At 35.6% G+C, this 21,447-nt stretch overlaps 1 protein-coding gene across 3 annotated transcripts in view; it reads left to right on the top strand.

The window, feature by feature from the left end:
* Positions 1-21,447, top strand: part of LOC142340587 (uncharacterized) — an 86,384-nt gene that overhangs the window by 16,824 nt on the left and 48,113 nt on the right. For 2 of the 3 annotated variants that reach the window (XM_075391260.1, XM_075391258.1), the window contains 3 exons: positions 11,044-11,404; positions 12,200-12,508; positions 15,072-15,233. In XM_075391260.1, the coding sequence (XP_075247375.1) occupies positions 11,044-11,404; positions 12,200-12,508; positions 15,072-15,233 (832 nt within the window). The remainder of the gene's footprint in view (positions 1-11,043; positions 11,405-12,199; positions 12,509-15,071; positions 15,234-21,447) is intronic. The other variant, XM_075391261.1, reaches the window with a different exon arrangement.

Genomic DNA, 21,447 nt, shown 5'->3' with positions numbered 1-21,447 from the left:
ATTTTCTCTCTGTTGTTTGTCTTTCTTTTTCTTTTCTGTCCTTTTTTTCTTTTCCCTTTGTCTGTTTCATTTGTGTTTTTGACTTTTTCCTCTTTCGTCCACTCATCTTTTCTCTATTTTTTCGGTCATTTTTTCTCTCGTTTTATCTTGCTTTTCGCTCTTTCTCTTCCTTTCTTTTCTGTCTTTTTTCTCTTTCTTTTTTCTTTTCTGTCTTTCTTTTCTCTCTTTTTCTTCTGTTCTGTTTTGCTGCCCTTTTTCTTTTTTCTGTCTTTCCTTTGTCTTCTGTCTCGTTTCGCCCTTTCGTTTTTTTTCTCATTCCTTTCTGTCTTTCTTTTCTTTTTTCTGTTTTCTCTCCCTCCATATCTTGTTTTTCTTTTCTACGCTCCTTAAAAATGCAGCCTAACGTATTACATGCGTTACGCTACGACACCATGTAGAATTTCGTTATCTGTACAAGTCTAGCGCTCCCTAATTATAAGGGTCAGCAAAGCCGAAAAAAGTTGAACACAAAATTGCTGGGACTTGGAGGTATTATGCTAAACCAAACACATCGGTAACGTAACGTAATACCTATGGCTGTTGAACGAGGGGCATGTGTTCCAGACCCAGGTGGTAGAAATAAAATGAATTTTAAAACTTCTATTTTTCAAATGATCTTGTTATACTTTTGCGGGCCTGCTGGTTATATATTAATTCAGTGTCGACATAAAAGGCACCATGTTTAAGATCCTAATCTTTACATAGTTTAACAGCCCCTAAACTTGCTTTTCGGCAAAAAGCGACTGGCAACAGTCGGATTCGAACCGGGGTCCGTGAGTTAAGAGGCAAAAGCGCAATGAGTTGAGCTAAGAAACAGATGAGCCGCGTATTTATCGGGATTTTTGTCCATTAACGTCGCATCCTTTTCCACTTTCTCCAATTCCGTCCTTTTTTCACAATTTTTTGTGCACCGTGCCTTTCTCCTGTCACCATCTATCTTGTATCAATCTACATAATAAAAATAATTCGAATACCTATACTTTTATGTTTACGCTTCTAATCTTCACATGTTTTAAGGACTCTTAAATATACATCAAAGCGTTTTGATTCGCATGTATTTTGAAAAAGGTCAATGACCGAAAACTCGACCTTGCCAAAAAGTAAATGACCGAAAAGTTACCTATGCCGTAAAGGTCGATGACTGAATACTGAATGTAAAAATGGTTCATTTTTGGAAAAGCTGCCTATGAACGAAAAGCTGTCATTGTCAAAAAGTCAGTGACCGAAAAGTAATATATGCAATAAAGGCCAATGACTGGATAGCCGCGGATGTTTTTAATTGGAACTTTTTACGCTGAATGTTTGCGTGACCAATTTTTTAACAATCTTTTGCTTCTTTTGTTTTCAGTTTTGCTTGATCTCAGTCTCATAAAAGTTTTGAACAACTGAAGTTTAATTAACTGAATCTTTTGTTGCCAGTTTTTTTTTCAAAAGTTAGGCCGTGAAGAATTCGGTCTGTTTTTCTTTTTTACTTTCGAAGGAAGATCTTTTCTCTTCCGTTTCTTTCTTTCTTTGCTCCTTCTTTTTCTTTTTGTTTTCTTCATTTGTTTTGTTTTTGGTTATATTTCTTTTTCTCTGTCTCTTCTGCTTTTTATCTTTCCTTTCACATTCTTTTCTTTTTTCCTTTCTTTATCTCTCCTTTTATTTTGCTTTTCTCTCTCTTTTCTGTCGTTCTGCTTTTTTTTCTGTCTTTTTCTGTACTGGTCTGCGTTTCTTTCTTTTTTATTCTTTCTTTTCTCCTTTTAGTTTCTTAATGGTTTTTCTCTTTTTCGTTCTCTCTTTAGCTTGTCGTTCTTTCCTCATTCCTTTCTATTTCTTTTCTGTTTTACTGTACTCTTTCTTTGCTTTTCTTTTCTTTTTGTTTTCTCTTTTCTGTTGTTTTCTGCCTTTTTTCTCATCCTTTCTCTTTTGTTCCTGTTTAGCTTCTCTCTTTATTGTCTCGCTCACTTTTCTTTCTTTCTTTTCTCTTGCTTTTCTCTGTCTTTTCTGTCTTTGATTTTTCTTTTCTATCATTTCTTTCTGATAGTATTTTCTTTCTCTTTTAGTTTTTTGTTTTCAGTTCTCTCTTTTCTCTATTGCTTTTGTGTTTTTTTTTCTGTTTTTTCCTGCCTTTATTTGTTTTCATTCGTTTTCTCTGTCGTTCCTCTGTCGTTTCTTTATTTTCTCGTTCTTTTCTCATTCCTTTATGTTTTTCTTTTTTCTACCGCTCTTTTGTGTTTTTTCTGTCTTTCCTTTCTCTCTTGATTTCTTTTCTTTTATCTTGCGTTTCTCTTTCCTGTCTTTCAATTCTGTCTCTTTTCTCTCTTTCTTTTAACTCTTTCCTTTCTTTTCTCATTTGTTTCTTTCTGCTCCCTCTTTCTCTTCTTTTTCTCCTTTCGCCTTTTCTCTCTCTGCTGTTTTTCTCTCTTACTTCTCTCTTGCTTTTCTCTTCTTGCTTTTCTGTCTTTTGTCTCTTTTCTGTCTTTCGTTTCTCGATTTATTTTCTCTGTTGTTTGTCTTTCTTTTTCTTTTCTGTCCTTTTTTTCTTTTCCCTTTGTCTGTTTCATTTGTGTTTTTTGGCTTTTTCCTCTTTCGTCCACCCATCTTTTCTCTATTTTTTCGGTCATTTTTTCTCTCGTTTTATCTTGCTTTTCTCTCGTTCTCTTCCTTTCTTTTCTGTCTTTTTTCTCTTTCTTTTTTCTTTTCTGTCTTTCTTTTCTCTCTTTTTCTTCTCTTCTGTTTTGCTGCCCTTTTTCTTTTTTCTGTCTTTCCTTTGTCTTCTGTCTCGTTTCGCCCTTTCGTTTTTCTCATTCCTTTCTGTCTTTCTTTTTTTTCTGTTTTTTCTCCCTCCATATCTTGTTTCTTTTCTTTTTTACGCTCCTTAAAAATGCAGCCTAACGTATTACATGCGTTACGCTACGACACCATGTAGAATTTTTTTATCTGTACAAGTCTAGCGCTCCCTAATTATAAGGGTCAGCAAAGCCGAAAAAAGTTGAACACAAAATTGCTGGGACTTGGAGGTATTATGCTAAACCAAACACATCGGTAACGTAACGTAATACCTATGGCTGTTGAACGAGGGACATGTGTTCCAGCCCCAGGTGGTAGGAATAAAATGAATTTTAAAACTTCTATTTTTCAAATGATCTTGTTATACTTTTGCGGGCCTGCTAGTTTTTTTTTAATTTAATGAATTGGAAAAAATAGAATAAGATAAAAACTAAACAATACCAAACGATTTGCATTTCATCAGAAAATAAACCGGACTTGTTTTATTGAGAATAATTAATAAGTAGACAGAAAATAAAAAGGGCAAACTTAGAGAATACGATTACACTTTTCGAAAACCATTGAATTCAAAGTTATGAAGGCCAATAGCTATCAATTGAAATCCTTCAATGGCTTCAGTGATACCGTCATAAAAAACCATTAAGGATTCTCAGTATCCAGAATGTCAAACGACTACAAGAAACAAATACAGGCAAAAATCAACAAGTCGATTCCATTTTGCGAGGAAACGGTGTCGAAGTCTATAAAATCAAAATCTATTCATTAAAAAATTGAATAAGATCAATTACTCCTTCTTTCATAACCAGTTGCTAGACATTCGACTTGTCATTAATGTGCCAATAAGGTGATGGTTGGACATGGCAGCAAAAGAGAACCCCGAAAATAGAAAATCGTTAAAAAATTTGAAAGTGTAGTATCAATGTCAAAAGCCAAACCATTAATTAAATAAAAGCAATGAAGACGACATAGTAATTTGCTTGAGATGAATAGCACCCTGCTGTTTGCGGAGACTGCGCTAAATGTTGGCAGAAATAAGATTAATAGTGGCCAATCTAAAAAAACCATGTTAAACAACTTTTTTAAACCGTAAGACAAAAAACTGAAGTTTAAAGAATTGTAAATCGATTAGTTTTTTTTTTGCTTAGCTTGCCAATTGGACATATTAGAAGAGAGTAAGCCAAAAGACTACATGTTAACAGCCAATACAGGTAGAACTCAAATTTTAACAAAGAACTTTATGCAAACTGTTGAAGCCAAAAAATACGTTTTTCTGAAATTATCATGTTTCCTCATTGGCCCTAAATTGCACGTAAATTTGACCGGTCAATAGTTGAGGATTAATTTGAAATCATTCTAGTCTGTTACTAACATAAAAAAGTCGAAGGTATTTCGGCATGAAAAGGTGAAATATATACGGCGCGCCATTACAACCTGAAAGCTTTTTTAACTATAAAACTCCGCAGCTGCTTTAGATAGTTTATTAAATCGCTCCCTCGATACCGAAGTAGCCATTTTATTAATTATAACTGGTCACAAGATTACAAAAAGAGCATTAAATGCTGGCAAAACTCTTTTGAAAAAACAATTTGTCGGAGCCATAAAAATTATGAGCTTTAATTAAAAAACAAAATTTTTCTTTTGGACTTTATTGTACATAAATGGGACTTATTATTTGAGTTTTTAAATGAAACAGACTGCAGCCTGTATTTGGGATGAAAGAATTGCAAAAAATTTTTTAAAAGGGACAGATCCGAAATACAACCCGAATCCTTTTTTCCTTGCAAAAATCAGCGATGGAGCAAAGCTGGCTTTGCTCAGCTGCCTGGTTGTTAAAAGAGAGATTGTTCTCAAATTTTGCCTAATAACTTTTTTAGCAGGGAAAATGATAATCGAAAATAAAATTTGCGTTTTTAATCAATATCGGTTTAAATGAGTGAAAGACCGCAAAAATGTTTTTCTTCTGGAAAACTTCCTGTGGAACCGAACGAAGGTAAAATAGCTAATATATGTGTAAACAAAGATTATGTTAGCAGTTTTAATGTCTGCAATGCCATTCAAACTGGACAAAGTTGACCAAATAAGCATATTTGATAAAGAGTTTTCTATGAAAAAAATTGCTGAATTTTCAAAAATCTAGCTGGTAATATAGCCCAAACAGCTGATCCAAAATCACAAAATCTCTTATCTTTAAATGTAAAGCCAATGAGACTATAGTTAACAGTTTTCTCATATTTTTAGCAAAAACTGGTCAAATTTTGGCAAAATTACGAAAAGTATGAACAAAACAACGGAAGTTAAGGTAACGTTCACAAAATTTAAACTACAGTAACTCCTCGGAAAACGCAAAAATCAAGAAAGTCTTTTTCGTTTGAAATTCTACGCTTGGCGAGCTTTCCAATCTCTGTGCAAGCTTGGCAAGCTTTCTACTCACAACTCTGTGCGATGAATATATCGATCGACAAAGTAGTGGGTCGGAACAATATTATTTTGTGTAAAGGATGAACATGAAAGGAGGATTCAGTGAAATATTTAGGCTTGTCTGTATGCGACTGTTGAAAAAGTCGCAAATTTTGCAATTTAATCTTGGTTTTTTGGTGATCAAAGTTGCTCTCGCGAAACCTTTAAAAGCTGTACTGAAAGTTAACTTTATTCGCGACCACATCTATAAGTTTTTGAAACAACTGAAACATTTGTTTTTTTTTAATAGTTATTTTAATAGGGTATCATTTTTCTCCTAAGAGGCACGGGGAAAAATTTGAGGTTTGAGATTTTCTAATTATCCCCTCAATTTTCGTATTTTTTGGCCTTGAAGTAGAGCGTATACTATAGTACTGTATCAAAGTTCGCTAAGTAAAATTTTTTTATGATGAATTCCTGTGTTTCCTAGGTTTTGCCGTATTTGAACTGTTGGATAGTAATATCAGCATTCATAGCTTTGCTTGTGAAGTTGAGTAATTAGAAATTAGAACAGTATTTGTGAAGAATTCAGATATTACTTGAAGTGGCTTATTTCTGCGGTTTCGCCACCGGAAATTGTTCTGAAACTTTTCTCATGGAAAGATAAATTGTTTCAAACTGTGACCGACTTGGTCAAAATGTTCGCCTCTTATGATATAAAAGACAACTCGTGGATATAAGAGCTGCTTTGATATTGCTGGATCAAACATTCGATGGCCGCCTGTTAAGGTCTCTGTGAATTCTTTATGCGAAAGTTGGATGTTTACGTTAAAATGCTGTAGATACTCAATTGATTGAATGAAGAAGACAAGTGGATATATAAAGGACTTTCTCGGTTGGTTTGAACTAATGTTTAACAGTTGCTCACTTGAGTTTGAACAAACATATTAACTGTTGTTTGAGTTTCAGCTTAAACTTAACTTACCTTGTACGTTGAACAATCCTTAACCAATACAGATTAACTTCTGAATTAACCAACTATTATTGTTACGTTCAATTTAACATGTTTCAAAACTAGGAATTTCGAAGACTTTTGTTTCAATCCTCAAATGATCGATAAAGTATCTACATGAATCTTGAAAAATAACGAGTGAAACATGAGAAGAATTCATTTTTGGTGCGCAAAACCTGACAAAAATGGGGTTCAGTTGAGTCAATTATCAACTTCTTGGGCTTTCTTTATTTTCAGTCCATTAAGTTTGTCCTAAACTAATAAATTAAGGCGTGGCCTGGACATTATCAGAGAACACAGTGAAACACGTTTAATTTCTCTCGAACGAAGATCGTAGCAATCATTGTAAACGTGTTGGTCTTTTTAATGCAAATTTTCCGTTTGACCGTTTTTGCGCTTTTCTTCCAGAACATTCTTTGACTTCTCAATTGACTTTTTCACGCTTCCGTTCTTCATTTTTGAGTGATCTCTATTGTTCTCACTCCGAAGTAAAGCTTGTTGCTAATATAAAATTGTTTGCGGCATACCAACAATAAGGGCCTGATATCCGAGTGGGCAGTGCTTCTGGTTAGGGTTCGGGAGGTCAATGGTTCGAAACCCGGCGTGGTTAAATGTTTTCCACCCATTGTCGTTCCAGAGCTGTTCTTCCGACATTAGTCGGTATATGTTTTAGAGTTGTAGATTCCAAGTAGTTTCCAAACAGAAACGTGAAAAAGACACAAAAAGCACATTGTTAGTGACGTCGAATAATCCAATCATTTGTTTCACCCGAACATAAAAATCGGACATCACTAACACAAAAACAAAGTTCATTTTTGAGATTGGGTTCATTCGTCCGCAGAACCGGTACCGAATTGCAAAGGAACAAATTGCCCTCAATTGTCAGTAATATCTACAGCTGGACAAATCTGCATTTTTATATGCATTTTTGCAACTTTTTTTCCAAATTAGGAATCACATCATAGACTTAACACCCGCTGTTAAATCTCTCATGGATCATGTTGTCAATGCGTATTCACTTTTAAAAGTTTTTATCAATTACTCTCAAACGAAGTTTGTAGCAATTATATTATTCCTGTTGGTCCTTTTTTATGCGATTTTTCGCTTGACCAATTTTTCGTCGGACCCATTTGGCTTTTCTTGCTCAAAAATGGGATAAACAAGTAGTGCCCAGCGGTGGGCATTAAGTGCTCTTAGATGCTTTCAGCTCACCGGTCGCCAAGTATGTGATTCACAGAAACTGTTTTGGAGACTTATATTTATTGTTTGAAGGGCGGTTCTTGAAGGCTGATCCCCCCACAACTCCCCCCACCCCCACATCAGCCCCCTCACTTCACCCCTACCCCCAATCCCCTTCCTGCACATCGTTCAGGCCGTGAGGGCCCCATGCAGCCGAAGACAACCCTCCCACCTGTGCTCCCCCCTTCGTTCACCTCATCCCCTTCAATTAAACTACAGCTAGCCTCACTAAACTGTGGCTAGCTACTGGCAAAGCCAGCCGGTCGTCTGAGAGCAATTCACCCGACGTTTGAGAGCAATTGGCCCAATATGTTTTAACCGAAGTACGACGTATAAATGCGGATTAGCAATATCCTTGACCTCCTTATATGAGGTGAGTTAATATGAGTTAAATACCATTGTTCCATCGGTCATTAGATCTTGTGGTTCTAAAATTATTTTAGTTGCAGCTAGCTGAATTACTTTGGTTCCACATTTTTAGAATAAAATGTCCCACATTTTCCTGTTTATACGTGAAAGTTGGCTATTTTGAACAAGTGTCGTGGCTCATGAGGAGTTCAACGCCGTAATATATAATTTTGAGGATTTTCTGATCTTGCGAGATAACATTCTAAAGTAAGTTGACAAATGCAATAGAAAAATTAACAATTTAATTAAAGTTTGGTAGAATTTTTTCGTACATTGCCTCAAGTTTGCTCTGTTTCTTTGTTGTTCACTCGTTTAATAGCCACGAAGAGATAGCTGAAGCTATTATTGGACTTCTCTTGGTTTTTGTTCAAAGAATTTGAATTAATTGGGAGCACTCGTTTTTTTAAGACCTCTTCACACATTTTCATGATTTTTAAGTCAAATTGGAGTTGTGATTTTGACCACGCCGAAACAGGAAGTGGAGCGAAAAGAACTTTTTTGCTCGAATTTTTAAGTAGAGTAAGAAAACGGCGTTTGATTAAAAATCAGCTTTCTCTTTTTTGATATTTGTGCGCGTGCGGCAATTTGACTTCTGTTTTCAGTTTTTTTCAATTTTCACAATTTTTTTGCTAAATGGTTTTCCCAATCAAATCATTGTCCATTCTAGGTCTAGTTTTTGTTTATGCAATGACAATTCTTTGAATTTTAGGCCAGGACTTGTCCTGCTATGTTGTATTGAATTGGGTTGTATTGGTACTGTCTTTTTTTTGTAAGAGGTTTCTACACATTTTTCATAACTTTGATCTTTCAAAAGGAGCTAAACAAGTGATGAACAGTGGACAGTAAGTTTCATTAGGGGCGCCAACCCGGCTATAGTAGCCCTTCAATTGCTTAGAGTCGTACAGCTACACTGGAAAGCCTTTTTTCAAGGTTAAAAGGTCTTTATTAGAATTTTGGAGCCCAAAATGGCGCAATTTTGAATTTTTTGTCATTTTTCGAGTTTTTGTTTGATCAGTTTTGAATTGACGTTTGGCAAAGTTGATAAAAGTCTTTTGCAAGATATAATTACTTTTTTGACCATTTTATGAGCTATATCTTTTGGTACTACAAAGATAAACACGCAAAATGATATATAATTTTTGCGATTTTTTTCGAGTTTTCTTAAAGATTTTTGCAGCCTCAGGGGTCAGTGAAACTCCTCTGGAGTTTGATAATAGGTTAGTGCATATTTTCTAGTGTTCAAGATTTTCAAGGTTTTTTATCACGAATTCTAGCAATTTTTTGGTAAAACTAGCATTTTTTTAAAAATTTTGTCAAGTTTTTTTTTTACTTTGTTTTTTTCTATTTGAATTTGTATAGAGGACTTGCAACCTCTTCTAGAGTTAACCGTGGGTTACTGTCTAGTTTAGTGGGTTACTGTCTAGGTTTTTAACATTTATATAAGACAAATTTTTCCAAGTTTTGTGTTTGGCAACAGGTTACTGCATTTTTTTTCTAGTGGTAATGGAAGCTTTTCAACATTGTAATATCACAAAATTTGATTTTTTGATAGAATTTGCAATTTTCAAGTTTCAAATTTTTAGCTGAAGGTTCTAAAACCTGCGCCCTTCATAGGCATATGGCAAACCGTGTGATTTTTTTGCCTGGCTATTTTTCTCCTGATGTCTTCGCCAGGGACTTTTTTCACGCTTGACTTCTTTGTTTGCGTATTGCATTGTTAAAAGCGGATTGACTCCGTTTGCTATTCGAAGCCTAATGGAAAGTGTGCCGAAATTGGTTTCATTTTTTCAACGTATAGATTGTAAATTTGGCCTTAATGAAAGCATTTAAAAGTCCGTCTCCTTTCTGAAGCAGGTTTTGATGACCCATCACTCGTTCAATGAGACCAATTCATCCGGCAATTCATCCGCCAATTCATCCGGCAATGTTTTCACTGATTACTATTTGTGTTGGAAACTATAAGAAGTTTTGACGTTGAATTATCAGTATTCGAGAACTCAATTGGTATCATTAAATGCTGCCAGTTGCCAATTTCAAGAACTTTGTTTTGATATTTAAATTTGTAATTCAAACGCTCTGTTTAATTTAGCGGTTAAAAGCCTTAAAATGTACGGGATACGTGTGCACAAAAGGTGGGGGGATGGAACTGAGAGAACGGGAAGTAAAACTTATTAAGCTTATACAATTGATACTATTCAATTTTGATGTGCATTTGGAAAGATCATTAAAAAAAGGCAAGTTAAAGTTTTTTCAGACTTAAATTTCAAAAAAAAACTGGGGGGGGGGGGGGGGTGGTGGGGGCATACGTTCAGAATTCCTCTGGCTTCTCCAGTTGTCATAAAACCTTTTTCACGTAGCTGAGAGTAATTTCCAGAGGCTTTTGGAACTTACTGTATGGGTGTAAATTAGGTTGTCGAACCCCTTTTTTACTGACTTAGTCTTCGTGTCCTTTTTCATTACGTCATCATTATCGCTCCAGCTTTTTTTTTATTAGTTAGTTCATTCAAATCCATTCGAAAGTGATATCAAAGACGCGTTTCTATCTTTTGAAGAGTTACTTTCTGTTTCAGAAATTATTCAAAATTTTCTTGTAATTGTAGCGACATATTTCAATCTATTTTTAAATGAGCGATATGATATCCAAGAAGTAGAAGCCACGTCAATTGAGTACTCGGATCGTACAAGTTGTTTCATAACTTTTAAGAATAACTTAGCATCGCTGGTTCATGGTTGAAGATAGTGAAACAATGCTTAGCTTAACAGTTCTCATTATAGTCATACCATGTTGAATTTTGGGTTTCTTCTGCTTTTTGTTACACAGCAGTGTTTTCATGCTCAAACTTAGAATAATTTGGGTTACTTTCTATTGCAACAGAATGAGTCACTATAATATTAACTGTCGGCTTTCATTTGCTATCAACAATTTTGCTTATTACATCAAACGGCAATTAGCTTATGAGAAGTGCAGTTCTGCGGAGTTAGAACTATTTCTGCAAGATTTTATTGTTACAAAGACGCAATGAATGATAAAGGATGGTATCATTGGTGCTGGGATTAGTAGTGGCAATGATGGACTTTGAAGTACAGTTGATAGTTTTTAATTGTCCTAATTGACGTGTGACCTAAGTGCACAAGCGCATTAGTTTGATATCTTCGTACCAAACTTGTGATTTCAGGAGTCATCTAATCAGTTGGTGGAGTATGAATTACGAGCGCAGCAGCTGCTCCATCCGTCAGCTGATAATGCCTTGGGTCAGTTCCGATATTCGTCAATGTTGGCGATGTCCTCAAGGCACGACCCCGATTCCAAACAACCTACCTCGTCCTGTTCAGATCTGGTGTCCTCGACATCATCCAATTCCACCAGCGAGCAACCGGGTCCAGCTGAGCATCCGCCTCCCCTGGGTGGAGGGGGAAGAGGGTTGTACGCGAATCAGAGAGTGGTTTCGGGGGTCAAGGATAGACCTCTGTCTCTGTTCGAAGGAAAACAGTTGCAGGATGGCGTCAATAAAATGCAAACTTCACTGCAGCACTCAGGTTAGATTTTCTCGTTAATCGCTGAAACTCGAATCCTGGTCTAAGAAAGTTTCAACCAAAATGTTTTGGAAAATGGAAATTTGTTCAGACGCCAGAAACCTATGAAGATAGTGAGAAATAAGGACAGTTGATTTTTTGTTGGTAAAAAGATAGGGTTGTTTCAACAATTTGTTCCCGTTATGAAAAATGTGCGCAGTTATTTAATAGAATTTGATCGAGAGATCTATTGGCCACTGAAAGTGGAGTGTTCAGTTGTTCCGCGCACGCGCATGCTAAACTCAATAGAATGACGAAAACCAATAGTGCTATGAATATTGGCGACCAGGGGGGGTTACCCGACAACGAAAAAAAATTGTGGACAAGATCTTCAATTGGTCAGCTAATCTGATCTGTCAAATTGTCACTTTTCTGTAGGACCATCAGATTTGGGGTGCTGTCGGATTTTCTGCTTTTTCGTTAAATACTGGCACTGGAAATCCTGAAATTTTCTCCGTCAATCCCCACCCCCCCCCCGCCCCTCCCCCCACCTCCCTCGGAGTGCTTCGAACGACAGTATATTTGCTCCTCTCCCCCAATATTAAGGATAAGGCATAAGTGATTAGTGAGTTGGGGCATTAACAGCAAAGGTCCGAGTTCAAGGGACCTTTTTGTGGCACAATTAGTTTGTCTCAAATCAGATGTGCTTGCTTCGTTTTTTGATTAAGTAACAACTCCGAGGATTAATTTAATGTATTAACTGCAAGTAAAGATAAAGAAATATGAATGTTCGATTTAACTTTGTTGGCATTTGGGCAGAATTTGATCAGAGCAGTGATCAAGTCGACTCAGTTCTTGATAACCTGCCAGTGCTGAGTGAAGAGAATGAGGAAGAAGCTGATAGTAATGACATAACTAGTGACACTTATGTCATAACCTCTGACAATTACGAAACGTTACGTAATAAAGGTCTTATTAATACCTCGTCTGGTGATAATGCCTCTGTCATTTACGGCGGCTCAGATAACTCAGAGCAAAGTCCACGAAATTTGATTGGTACAAACAGTGAAAACAATCTATCCAATCAGAGTGAAGATGAGTCCAAGACTAAAGAGACAATCACAGATGGTTTGAGTCTGAATTTGATATTCTCGGAACTGTTTCTTTTCCCCTCCGTGTACACTTTTTTCAATGTTACGCGTGAACAAACTGATGATTGTTATTGCACTGACATTGGTTTGCATAGCATATTAAGAGGTGGGTTTAGCCATTACCATTTTATTGGCGTAAATTTTTATGGAGGGTCCAAATATAGCGGGAGGGGTAGCAGAAAGAAACAGTTTCTTTTTTCACTTGGTCAATTGGTGTCTCATAACATTGCTGTTTTATATATCTCAATTGCATTCTGTTGGTGTCAAAGCACTCATTCTATCTGTACTTTTTTAAACTCCATTTAAAGACTAGGTAAGGCACGTTTTCCTTACTAGAAACCGTTTTGACATTTGAACATTTCGATTCCAAAAGTGGCCATGAAAACACCCTTGGGCAGGGTATTTCAGACATTCAAAATTTTAAATATGATTTTTTAAGGTGACATTGTAAAAGTGACATGGTCAATATGGTATCTCTCATCAGAATTGAGTTCATTCTATTAACAGATAGTGAATATTTTATAAGTTTTATTTGAGTCTGAGTCTTCATGCTCGATAGTCAGAATTTGGTAATAAAAATACAGAATTGAAATATCATGAATCAGTACTGATTTTCTATGTTAATATAGATCGAGCGTGAAGAATTCTTCGCGACGGGTGACGTACTTAGGTGGCGCTACCATATAGAGCCGAATAATGTCAAGAAATGCGATTGATAGAAAGTAGTATACCTATTTCTGAGGGTTAGTATGCATTAATTAGTCAGAAGGCGTCGACGCTATTTCGTCATTCCTTTTCCTAGGAAGTAATTGTTATTTTGTAGAGCGCGTTGCCATTTTAAGCGACGGCAGATTGTTTTTCCTTTGATTCAGAAATCTACAGTAAGCATAATGAGCTTCCCGTTAATCAATCCTGTTTCCTTTTCCATTCAACGTTTAGGAAGGCTTCAAAATTGGGAAATGGATAAATTACGTACGCTTGTTCAACAAAGCTGGAAGGAAAATATCAATAGAAGCTGAATTTACCAAGTGTATGTTAATGCATTTTGAATACATGAATGCTTTCACCAGTTAATTTTGTTAATCCCACATTAGACAATCTCCTTGTCTGGGAATTCTAGTTAATTGGGTAGGGTTGCATTGCCCCGGGTAACAAACTCTATTTGTTTCTAGTCGGGCATTTCCTAGTGCTAGGGTGCGCACTGATAGGTTTATGATCAATGTAGGGCTGTTAAAGATGGCTTCTGTCTCCTTACGATTCGACCAAAACATGCGCCATGAAATCGAAGTATGTTGTGCGTCTTCAAAGATTGTAATTAATAGCCGCCCTCATCTTTTCAGCCGGTTATTATAGCGCTCCTATTTTTTTTACAATTCAAAGAATTTGAATTGTATTGGGGCGCTGTCTTTTTTTTAAGATCTGTTCACACATTTTCATGATTTTTGAAGTCAAATTGGAGTAGTGATTTTGGTCACGCCGAAACAGGAAGTGGAGCGAAAAAGCGAGTGGTTTTGCGGCGTGAATTTTTTTCGCTTCAAATTTAAAGTAGAGTGAGAAAATGGTGTTTGAACAAAAATTCGCTTTCTCGCTAGTGGTTTTTTGTTCACATGCGGCAATTTGACTTTGATTTATACTGTTTTTTCGTTTTTTTTGGATCGGATTTTTTTCTAAATGGTTTTACCAATCCATTCATAGTCAGTTCTAGGTCTAGTTTTCTGTTTAGTCAATGAAAATTCTTTGAATTGTACGTCAGGACTTGTCCTGCTATGTTTTTTTACTTCGTCGAATAAAAAAATGTTTCGCTTTACCTCATTTTGCCGCTTTTTCAACATTTTGCGTGATATCTTTTTGACTTCTTTAGGCTAGTTTCCCTCTTCTCTCATTCTGCTAAAAGTGATTTTGAACATCAGTTGTTCAGCAAAGCAATTCAAAATGAACAGAGTCAGTATAAAAAATTGAAGTCAGAAGTAGAAACGGGATAAACCCATAAAGCCCAATTTTAGATGCCCGCTATTTGAACGTCGTTCCTATAAGTCTTAGTTACCATCTCTTATGCTTATTGGTATTGATAGTAGCCCCTGTAGCCTCTCTCTAAGAAACAGAAGTATGTTCAACTACGAAATGCCATCAAAATGAATCGGACTTAAAAAATTCTTTTGTACAAAATTCTTTTTTTTTCAATATCTTCTATTCTTTCAATCCCAATCATGCTTATTGGAATCAACGGCGGCTATTTTCCGGCAATCTGCCGGGTATGTTTATTGAATTGCGATATATAAGATAGTTATTCAGAGGGTTGGGCGAGATTTTATATCTAACAATTCTCTCTTTTAAACCCTAATAAGGCTGCTTGGTGGAAGAATTCGAAGTCTAACAGTGGTGTAATGTGATGTACTGTTTTTAACTTATCTTATGCTATTAACTTACGTTTCACGGTTGCTGTCTTTTTAATTTCATCAACACTCAAATGTTTTCCTCAATATCGGATCTTATAAATCATTTTTTGCGCTGGCTGAGATTAATTAATTTTAAATGTCCAGGTTCGAGAAGTGGCCTCCGGAAGAGCCTGGACCTCTTGCCATCGCGTTGGGATCCCAAACGTCGAATGTCTTCAAAAGATGACTTGCCATCTGCGAACAGTAAAACAGCGGAGGCTCCAACCACACAGCGCAACCAGAGTTTTGTGGCTCGTAGCAGGAAATGTTAGTGCATACATCTAACTATATATATGCCTAATTGCTCTGGAACGAAGTTTGAAGCATTTAATGTAAACTTGTGTGTCCTTTTTAGGCACAATTTTCGCTTAACGCTTTTGTTCTAGAATATTGTTTGACTTCTTGGGTGACTTCTTAGCACTTTAGTTTTTCATTTTTGAGTGATCTAAGTTGCTCTCGTTCTGAAATATACTTTGTTGGTTAAAGGGGTTGTGAGCGAAAGGAAATCAAAGCCTTCGTAGTTGATTGGTTAAGATGTCAGGGTGCCAACCTGGAAGTACCGGTTCGAACCAACCCCTCTGGGGAAGTTTTCTTGCATCCATATAAAATTTCTAAGCTACGCCCCTCTAAATAAATTGCCCCCGTCTGTCGTTCGAGAGCAATTCATCCGACGTTAGCCGGTCGATATTTATTTTTAACATCAATTGATAATTACCTGCAAAGTTCTTGAAAAACTGAATCTATCCTTAAGAGAAAATTTGAGACTTAAATTTTTACGTTGCTCATTATTTCACACAGCCAGATTCTCGCTTAAACTTGGGGTAGATATTTTCATTTCATTAAGACTACCAGTCTTTTCCACACTTATCGTATCATGGGTGTTAATTTTTTAAACGTTTATCAGGGTGACCAAAAAATGCAGTGTGCCTCTTGAAACATTTTGAGATTTGTTTGACCTCGAATAAGGGATTGAACAATCTGCTCATTTGGTGCGACAAGCATCAGATTGCGTGGGTAAACATCGTTCCGCTTCTATTGTATCACTGAAAAGTTTTTAACTGAATTGATTTACCAAAATATGTTCTCCATTTCAAAAGAAAATTAGCCTTGCGTTTTTCAAAAAATTTCATATTTCTGACCCACTCACTCTTTCTTCGTATAAGTTTCATTTAATTTTTGTTCTAAATTTTTAAATCATATCAATTCGAGTTCTTATTTTCTATCGAAAATTTATCAGCGGTTTTAGTTCAAGTACGCGCGGTTTTGCATCTAAGGTTAGATTCTATATAGATGAAAGGTTACATGACAATTTACCCGATTCCATTTTATCCAATGTAATTTTACGCAATGATATTTTACCCAACCTGCCATTTTACCCAACGCCATCTTACCCTTTACTCTTTGATCTTTTCGTTCAATTATCCGACGTTCGTGTGTGATAGTTTCATATAAAGTCCAACGGGCCATTTAATTATATAGCCATTTATTAATAGCCGCCCTCATCTTCTCAGCCGGCTATTATAGCGCTCCTATTTTTTTTACAATTCAAAGAATTTGAATTGTATTGGGGGGTTGTCTTTTTTTTAAGATCTGTTCACACATTTTCATGATTTTTGAAGTCAAATTGGAGTAGTGATTTTGGTCACGCCGAAACAGGAAGTGGAGCGAAAAAGGAGTGGTTTTGCGGCGTGAAATTTTTTCGCTCTAAATTTAAAGTAGAGTGAGAAAATGGTGTTTGAACAAAAATTCGCTTTCTCGCTAGTGGTTTTTTGTTCACATGCGGCAATTTGACTTTGATTTATACTGTTTTCGTTTTTTTTTGGATCGGATTTTTTTCTAAATGGTTTTACCAATCCATTCATAGTCAGTTCTAGGTCTAGTTTTCTGTTTAGTCAATGAAAATTCTCTTAATTGTACGTCAAAAATCTCTTTTTTCAATATCTATTCTTTCAATCGCAATCATGCTTATTGGAATCAACGGCGGCTATTTTCCGATATGCCGGGTATGTTTATCCCATGTTCAGTTGTGATAGTTTCATATCAATTCCAACGGGCCATTTAATTATATAGTCGGCTAGATAGTTGTTCTTATAATTTTAACAATTGGTAAAATGAAGTTGGCATTGGGTGAAATGGCATTGAGTAAACTGTCCTGACACCAGATGAAACTATCACAGAGTCACTTTCAGTTAATTGGTTGGACTAAACGACAAGTTTGTTCAAAATAAATATCTGTTTCGCATAAACTGACGTTTGACGGCAGGTGTAACCTAGAAGTTTTAGTGTATCACTAATAGCGTGGAACGGATGAAATGGCTTAAGTTTAATTTTTCTGTGAAAAATTGAAAGTCATTTTACAAAATATTTTTTTGCGCGTGCTTATGACCGTCGATGCAAAATGATTAGGCTAATTAATTGCTCTCAAACGAAGATTGTAGCAATTATATTAGTCCTGTTGGTCTTTTTTATGCGATTTTTTGCTTGACCGGTTTTTCGTCTGACGCTTTTGACTTTTCGTCCTAAAAACGGGATAAACAGGTAGCGCCCAGCGGGCATTAAGTGCTCTTAGAGCCTTTCAGCTCTGTTTCAGCTCAAACTGTTTTGGAGACTTATACTTATGCTGTGAAGGGCTGTTCTTAGAGGGGTTGAGGACACCCCCACTGTTGACCCCCCGCCCCCACCACGCTGTCGTCCCCCATCCCACTGTTGCTAACCACCCTCCGCAATCACCTCATCCCACCCCGTGGCTACTGATAGTTGATCGCTAGAAATACGCAATTTTATACTAATTTTTGCAATTTGTTTTCAAGATTTTTGAAAATTTTTGTCATTTTTTGAGTTTTTTAAGGCCTAGGTGTCAAGGAAAGCTCTAGGGTTTTATAATATATTACTGCATAAGTCTCAATTTTTTTCAATTTTGACATTTATTTTTCATTATTCACATCTTTCGAGACGAAGTGGCCAGAAAGCGTCTTAGGGGTTTGATAACCGGTTACTGAAAAAATTTTATTTGCCAAGGAATTTTCAATTTTTTAATATGACAAATTTTAGCGCTTTTTTATAGAACATGCATTTTTTTCGACATATTTTGTCACGTTTTAGGTTTCTACTGCCTCAAAAGCCAAGGAACCTCCTCTAGGGTTTTACAATAGGTTAATATATAATTTCTAGATGTAATGAAATGTTTTTCATGATTTTAATATAACGAATTAAATGATTTTTAAATCTTGTTTGCATTTTTAAGCTTTTTTACAATTTTTTGTCGTTTTTTGAGTTTCTCAGCCCTAAGTATCAAGGAACATCCTCTGGTGTTTTATAATAAGATACTGCATAGTTTCTAGTGGTAGTGGAATGGTTTCAACATTGTAACATCAGGAATTGTAGCATCTTTTCGACAAAACGTGCAAATTTTTTCAGGTTTTTTGACATGTAGTTTTCATTATTCACGTCTTTCCAGAAGCAGGGGCCGGAAAATTTCCCTAAAATTTTGATATTAAGTTACTGAAAAAAATTATTTTGCCATGGAATTGGTTTCAATATTTTTAATATGACAAATTTTTTTTTTGAATAAAACCTGCATTTTTTCAAGTTTTTCGACAGATTTTGTCACGTTTTAGGTTTCTCCGGCCTCAAGAGCTAAGGAACTTCCTCTAGGGTTTTACAATAGGTTAATATATAATTTCTAGATGTAATGAAATGTTTTTGATGATTTTAATATAACGAGTTTAATGATTTTTTTAAAACTTATTTGATTTTTTCAAGATTTTTGACATTTGTCATTTTTTGAGTTCTTGCAGCCCTAGGTGTCAAGGAACCTCCTTAAGGCTTTATAATAAGATACTGCATAGTTTCTAGTGGTAGTGGAATGGTTTCAACATTTTAACATCACGAATTTTAACATCTTTTTGTAAATTCGATTTTTTTGACATTTAGTTTTCATTATTCTCGTCTTTCCAGATGCAGGGGCCAGAAAACTTCCTTAAATTGTTGATAATAAGTTACTGAATAAAATTTTTTTGCCATGGAATTTCTTTCAAATTAATATCACAAGTTTGAGCAATTTTTTTTTATAAAACGTGCATTTAAGTTTTTCGACAGAATATGTCAGGTTTCGGTTTCTTCGGCGTCAAAAGCCTCCAGGGTTTGACAATAGGTTACTGTATAGCTTCTAAAGGTAATAGATTGGTTGTCAAGATTTCAACACTACGAATTTTAGCATTATTTCTTTTTACCAAACCTGCATTTTTTCAATTTTTTTGACATTGTTATTGTTCTGGTTTTTCAGCCTAACAGAAAGTCTCCGTTAGGACTTGATAGTAAGTTACTTGATATTTTTGGCTATGGATTAGTTTTAACTTTTATTGTCGGAAATTTTAGCAGTTTTTTATGCAACTTGCAGTTTTTTTCAGGTTTTTTTTTCATTCGTCATTTTTCTTTATCAATTTTGTCATTTTTTATGTTTTTCCAGCCTCAACAGCCATATAATCGCCTCTATGGTTGGTTACTGCATAGCTTCTACATGTAGTAGATTGTTCTTCAAGTTTTTAATAACAGCAATTTCAAAAAAACTGAACTTTTTGAAGTTTTTTTGAATCGTTTTGATTTTTTCCGGCACGAGGTTTCTAGGAACCTCCTCCAAGGCTTGATGATAAGCTGCTGCATAGTTTCTAGAACTAATGAAATGGTTATCATTTTTTAATGACTCCAGCTTAAGCATTTTTTAATAAAATTTAATTTATTTTTCAAATTTTTGGAAAATTATCATGTACCATGTTTATGGATCTTTATGAGCTAGTGAAACTATTTAAAGCTTGAAATAGGGATACTGGATAGGCTATTGAGACAAAAAAATTGTTTTGAAGATATTAATATCCCGAGTCTTAGCAGGATTTTGATAAAATTTTGTTTGCAAAATATTTGACCATTTTTGTCCTTTTCTAAGTTAAACGATCATTACTGGCCAACGAGGCTTTTCAAGTCTTGCAGATGGGTTACTTGACATAATTCCAGAGACAAAAATTGTTTTGAACATTTTCACTGCGAAATCTGGAAGCTTTTCTTTTAAATTTTGCAGTTTTTTCAAATGTCGGTTTTATTTGTTTACTAACAAGGCTTGAAAACTAAAAGTTGCAGAGTCGAATCAAGCTAAAGCTAGTCTCTCTAAAACGTGGCTAGCTACTGACGAAGCCAACCGCTCACCGGTTGTTTGAGAGCAATTTTACCGACGTTAGTCCGTTATGTTTTATTTTTTTTTTACTACGTTAATGAGAGAAGCAACCGCTCATTGCTTTGAAGCCAAGCTTCTTGGAAACCGTTTTATAGTTCGCAAGAAAATGCCTCAAAAAAAGTGTTTAAATTATTTTTTAGATCACTTTTATCGGCTATCAGGCTTCACAGAACATAGTTTGAATAATAGCCTGAAAATTTTTCAAAGCAATTCAGATGGTGCTTGAAGACGCCCTGATTTTGCAAAAGGGACATTCAAGTTGAACTTTCTTAAGGCGAGACGAAAAATTAAGCTACGAATCAATGCCTTAGTGTCATTATTGTTGCTAAAATTAACGATGAACAAAGGCAGTTTTTTTGAGACTATAAAGTGTTCTCATGTTCTTTTGCCTGGCCTATTCTGAAACCAGATCCAAAATCAAGGTAAGAGCCTTTTTCTCGTCTTCTCAACGACGTTTTTCCTCATACCTCGATAAAAAAATTTATTTGGAAGTCGAAATTCTTCCGTTATGAAGCACTTCAACGCAATTTGTTTTTTATTCAAAACGTGAGTGAGCTATCCGTATTGTCGAACAATGGGTGGACTATCCGAATTCAGCTCATTTGAGAATGTCATCTACTAATTGTTTTTTTATCCGCCGTGATTTCACAAAGAAATGAAGTGTAAGTTTTTCTTGCTCCCATTGTCAAGTCTTTTGACTGTGTTATCAATTATTAATGGACATATTGTAGGTCTCCGGAGGTCTTGAAGTATAACCATTTTCTTATCCCTTCTAAGTGGTTTGATTGTTTCTTGTATCAAAGGAACAGCGTATAAAAGCTATATTTGATATTTTCTCCATTTGAACACGGAAGTTGTTCCATCTGTAGTTTCTATGCATAATTGAACAACCAATATTTGTGTGTTATTATGGGGGAGGGGTGTATATTGGTCTTAATGGGGTGAGGCTTCATAATGCTGCCTATTAATAGCAAGCTAGACCTTTTCAGTTCAGCAGAAGCTTGGAAGCTAACTGTCGTCTTTTCATGCTCAAAATTTATCAGCTGATTTTTCATTTTTGGTTTTTCATAATTTGACGTTTATATGGATAAGACCTTAAGAAATTAGCATATGCGACCTCTTACAACTGAAAGATAACTCAGAATTAAAATGTGGTAGCAATTAGAGTTGTAGGTTTTCATAATTTTTATGCAGAGCCTAGTCAATTACTTACCGGAGCTGTACAGCAGCACTTCTTTGCAGAGGCAGTGCTGC

The sequence above is a fragment of the Convolutriloba macropyga genome, chromosome 6 (genome assembly GCF_964194025.1).
Source record: "Convolutriloba macropyga chromosome 6, txConMacr16.3, whole genome shotgun sequence".
NCBI lineage: Eukaryota > Metazoa > Xenacoelomorpha > Acoela > Convolutidae > Convolutriloba > Convolutriloba macropyga.
The sequence above is the reverse complement of the archived record's forward strand: the minus strand, read 5'-3'. Positions and strand labels throughout refer to the sequence as shown.